Source organism: Fulmarus glacialis, unplaced genomic scaffold (genome assembly GCF_000690835.1).
Source record: "Fulmarus glacialis isolate BGI_N327 unplaced genomic scaffold, ASM69083v1 scaffold46684, whole genome shotgun sequence".
In the NCBI taxonomy this organism is placed as follows: domain Eukaryota; kingdom Metazoa; phylum Chordata; class Aves; order Procellariiformes; family Procellariidae; genus Fulmarus; species Fulmarus glacialis.
This window is the reverse complement of record NW_009208271.1, coordinates 6,660-11,500: the sequence shown is the minus strand read 5'-3', so window position 1 is coordinate 11,500 and position 4,841 is coordinate 6,660. Positions and strand designations below refer to the sequence as shown.

At 44.8% G+C, this 4,841-nt stretch overlaps 1 protein-coding gene across 1 annotated transcript; it reads left to right on the top strand.

The window, feature by feature from the left end:
• The first annotated feature begins 1,208 nt into the window (after nt 1–1,208).
• Nucleotides 1,209–4,429, top strand: LOC104075789 (calcium-dependent secretion activator 1-like). Its single transcript, XM_009576422.1, has 2 exons — nt 1,209–1,307; nt 3,095–4,429. The coding sequence occupies exons 1-2, from the start codon at nt 1,221–1,223 to the stop codon at nt 3,272–3,274; spliced, it is 267 nt and encodes an 88-aa protein (XP_009574717.1). The 5' UTR covers nt 1,209–1,220; the 3' UTR covers nt 3,275–4,429.
• Nucleotides 4,430–4,841: the final 412 nt, after the last annotated feature.

Here is a 4,841-nt window from a genome sequence, read left to right as displayed (position 1 = left end):
GAAGAGGGCATGGTTCTGCGCCAGAGCCCCCCACCCAACGGTGCGGCGAAGGGAGGCAGTAACCCCTGCGTTAGGCTGATGCAAGGTTGCAGGCTAGTTGGGAGCCCGCTGCATTTCAGACTAACCTGGATGGCGCTCGATCGGGATTTTTATAAACTGGTCCGGTGGGGTTTTTTTATCTTTAACTGGTTCTAGATTAATTGCAGCTGGTCTGCAGTATAGGTTTTGATCTGTCTGCGTGTGTGTAAGAGAGATTGCGAGAGAAGGGTGTGACTGTGCGTACAGAGGCGTGATGGGTTTCTGTATGCAGACCACTTTGTACTCAACTGTTGTGCTGAGCGCCGTGGGGAGGGTTTTGTGACACCACCACCCCCCCCGCCACAGCCCCTGCTTTTCCTTCTCTCGAGGGCTCGCTGCTCGTCTGTGTGGCGTCAGACGTGCAATGCCAGCCCTGCGTGAGCGGGGCGCTGATCCACAGCCCACCGGAGACTTCCTGCACTGCAGGGCTGGCAGGCTGCTGCCACACAGCTGCAAGCCTTTTTCACAGACAAGCAGCAAAATTTCAGGCCCTGGAGCCCTGTGAGTTCAGCAGCTTGAAACAAGCTCATTTGTTTGCTGCTTTTCCATTTTTCGTAATTGCGAGGGTGAAACCAAAGCATTTCCCGCGCAGCCTGGGCAGGCGTTGGTGGGTGCTCACACCAGCATCCTCACCCGCAGCCAAACCTTGCCCCGCACGAGCCTCCCCTCCGCTCGCTGTCAGGGAAGCAGACTCGCCCCGTGGCTGGTTATGTTTGAATTTCAAGACGGTAAGTAGCTTGAGTGTGGGTCCGACACACTTAAAGGCAGGACTGTGCTCTCACGGCAGGGGGACGCGTTAAAAAATGGATTGGGCCAAACGCACACCACTGCTGGCAAGTCCCGTCAATGGCAAAATCAGATTACAAGAACCTTGTGGTGTTGCTGGTGGCAGTTACCCCTCCTAACAGGTTTGTTGTTGTTATTATTAAAATTTAAAAGCTCATGCATGGAAATTCTGTGTAACAGAGGGTGCCTGTCTCCCCCTCTAAGTCTGTCATACCCCATCAGCGGGCGGGCTAGTGGGAAAGGGTGGTGCTGACTGTACGCTGGGCGCTGCCCGGGTTACTCGGGGCGCAGCACGCAGCCCTGACGTGGTTGCTGGAGAAGTCCTGTCTCTCTTGCAGCAATGGTACACCAGCTCGATGAATGTTGTCTGCACCTGGCTGACAGACCGCATGGACCTGCAGCTCCACATCTATCAACTGAAAACTCTCATTAGGATAGTAAAGGTAATCACCTGATGTGTTTTTTGCTACCGTCTCGCTGTCAGAAGGAGTATGTGTGTATGCATGCGGCATGTTCTCTTGGGCATAATGTCGCTGGCAAATATATTAAGCCATTCATTAAAATTCTTAAAGATTAAGATACTTGTGTGTATGGCATGTAGGAAAGGATAAACAGGAACTTGAAATGCATATAGATGCAAAATACAGGTGTGCAAATAAGAACAAAGTAACTGCTTGCATGAAAAAAGGGAAACTCTATTGCTATTCGACCCCACCTGTACAATAAGCGCACCAAAATTAGCCTTTTTGCAGACAAACGTGTTGATCACACCAATGAAGTCCATTGTTAAAACGGGTTAAATCAAACCAAAAGTTTTTAACACTGTTTTACTAGAAACGTTTAAGCCCAGCTATGGCTTGTGATTATCGTCAGAATGCAAATGAGGATTGTTCTCATAGTTAATTGAAGTTGTTTCTTTTACAACGGGTGTATATAATCAACTCTAAGAGATCACAAAGGTGAGATAACATACCCTGAAAGTAACATTTTTTCCCTTGAGTACACGTGTATGTGTATATGTGTGTGTGTGTGCGTGCCTTGGACTAATGATAATTATTTCAGTGTGAAATCGCAGTGGTTTACATGAAATAATAAGATCACAGAAGGGGGTAAATATATTTTTGATCATTTTAGGTTCTATCTAATGCTTTTTGGTCTAGTATTTTATAATGTTTATGGTCTTGTGTGCAGTGAACACATTGAAGGCATGAATAAATTAAAACTGAAATGTATTAAATGTGCTTTTCATAACTGAAAACAACAGGCACAGACAAATTATTTCTACTTGTCAGCTAGCTGAGGAAAGCTTTCTTCCTTGTGCTTTATTTGTACCAGTATTACATTCAGAAGCAGCTACAACAAATCCAAAGACTTTCTGAAATAGCAGAACAGTAAATAGTTTCCACACAGAGCACACAGCAGAATTAAATGAACTACAAGGCCAGAGTTTTATCTCACAGAGTCAAGAAGTTTTTAAACATAAATTCAAATGAGAGATATTAATCGTAATAATAAGGGAAATATAGCTAATTATGGAAATGCAACCCCAGTTTCAGAATTAGGTGAAGAACGAGAGATTTAAGAAACATATGCCGTGTGCTTATGTTTATATATCAACAATTTTCCCTGGTATCCTGGACTTAGCTTATTTAATCCCAATACTGTAGGTAGGATTATTTAATACGGAGCATTCTGGGAATGTGTAATCACGTCTGCGGTTACGGGCGATAAGCGTTCTGCTGCATGAAGAAAACTAACTGATGTTACAGGCAGCTGAATGCATCCAGAAGCAAGGAAATTTAGTTGTGAGCAGAGCCCTTATCTGTTGCTTCGATGTCTTTTTAGACCCCAACCTACCATACATAAAGCTCCCCTGCGCGGCCCCCAGTACATCCCTGCTTTGAAGCCTTTGTGCAGCCACGCAGCACAGCCACCCTGCGGGCCCTGCAGTCGCAGAGCTGTGATTTCTGGCTCAAGGCACCCTAAAGGGACCTCTGCCACGGCAAAGCGGTGGCCGGCAGAGACCCCCCTCTGCAGCCCCTGTGCTGCCCGGGGCAATGCAAAACGTCCCCAGGGCGGGGATTTCCCCGGCATCCCAGCCTCTTCCATTAGTGGCCCCAGACTCCGGGCATGGGGACACGGGCTGACTCCTGTGGCGAAGCTGGGGACCCGGTGTCGGCCCTGACCTCTGTGCTGTCTCCTCCTTCCTCTATGCCTCTCCCTGCTTTAGAAAACGTACCGGGATTTCCGATTGCAAGGTGTTCTGGACTCCACCTTAAACAGCAAAACCTACGAGACCATCCGGAACCGGCTGACGGTAGAGGAGGCGACGGCATCGGTCAGCGAAGGCGGAGGGCTCCAGGGGATCACCATGAAGGACAGCGATGAGGAAGATGAAGAGGATGACTAGGGAAGCTGGCCCGGAGGACCGGCTGGGGGTCGCCTGGTATCCGTGCATGTACCTCGTCTGTAACTCAGTTAGCCACATTAGGAATTTTTATGTCAGCTCTAAATGCCCATGAGAAGTTTACCAATACAAATGCCATGTTAGCTGTGTGGTAATAAGATTAGCACCTCTCTTTGATTCATCGGTTTCCTAATTTCATATCTATATGTTCATAAGCAATATGGAGCACCATTGTTTAATACTGTTAATGGAAAAACTACATAGAAAACATGCTAGGTGTGTCCCTGTTATAATTAAAGTTTAAACAATGCTTCATTAATGTACTGTATATACATTGATGGTAAATTGTTGTGAAGATGAGTGAATCGAGTCCTTTCATTTCTTTGTTTCTCTTCTGTGGATGCCAACTGCTTAAAATTAATAAAAAAACAGCTTTGTTTTTAAAAGAAGAACGAGGCAGTTACAAATGATTTTTTTGTTCTCTCTGTTCATTTAAAAACCAGAAAACAAACAAACCCAGACAGCCGTTTGAATCATTCTGCATCCTTGTTAATGTACCAGGCTCTTCCCTTCAATATGCAGTTAACTCCATAGAGGCTACATCCCAAAGGATTAGTCATTCTAATTGCCACACCAGATTAATCCTATCATTATGGATATATCATGGCACATTACAAGTCCAAAGCAGTTGTTTTATGTTGACGTTTGCTCCTCTAAATGTTACATTTTTGTTTAAATTTCAAATAACCGTGTATGTACAAAGACAACTTTAATTACAATCCTAGACTATACAAATGTGTTTATAATAATATATTGAATATTTATTTCAGTAGCTTGTAACCATAATTTACAATTCCTCTGTTTCACAATGGTTTTTATATGTCATGTACATTGCATTTTGACCAGTAACTGCATGTCCATCAGTCCCCCCTACAGAGCTTTTACTTTCTGTGTAAAATAGTGACCCATCTTGCTTTTTTTGCCTTATACAAGCCGACAGTTGTAAAAGTGTGAGAACTGTGGCTTCTCAATAAATAACTATTCAGATGTCCTAAGAATAAATTATGGAGTCTTTTTATGTCTGCCTTAGAAAAAAAAAATTACAAGCTGAGATGTAAGAGCCCCCACCTCTCAGAATAAAGGCATTTTCTTTTCTCATGGGTGTTTTTACAGTTTATTAATTAAGAAGATGGTTTCCTGATTTGCTCCCAAAGGTCAGGGTGGGACCAGACTGTATGTTCCCAAGGTACAAGGACATTTCTGCTGTCACCTCCACAGTTGTTTCCACCGTTACCTGCTCTCTACATCCTATGATCTGTCTCTAGACATCTAATTGATGGTCTGCTCTGGTACAGCCCCTGGGAATCAGCCTTGCCTGACACTTACCTTCCACCAAAAAGCCTCAGTTTGTATTTTAACTTCTCCCAAAGCAGCCGATTGCAGCAGCCTGCAGGACACTTACAAATGCACAGGGCAGACGCCTAGCTGAAATCAAAAAGCAGGCTGGTTTGATGGAAAGCATGTTAGGTTGGGAGTTTTCTAAGAGGTTTTGCAGTCACCCCCTCCCATC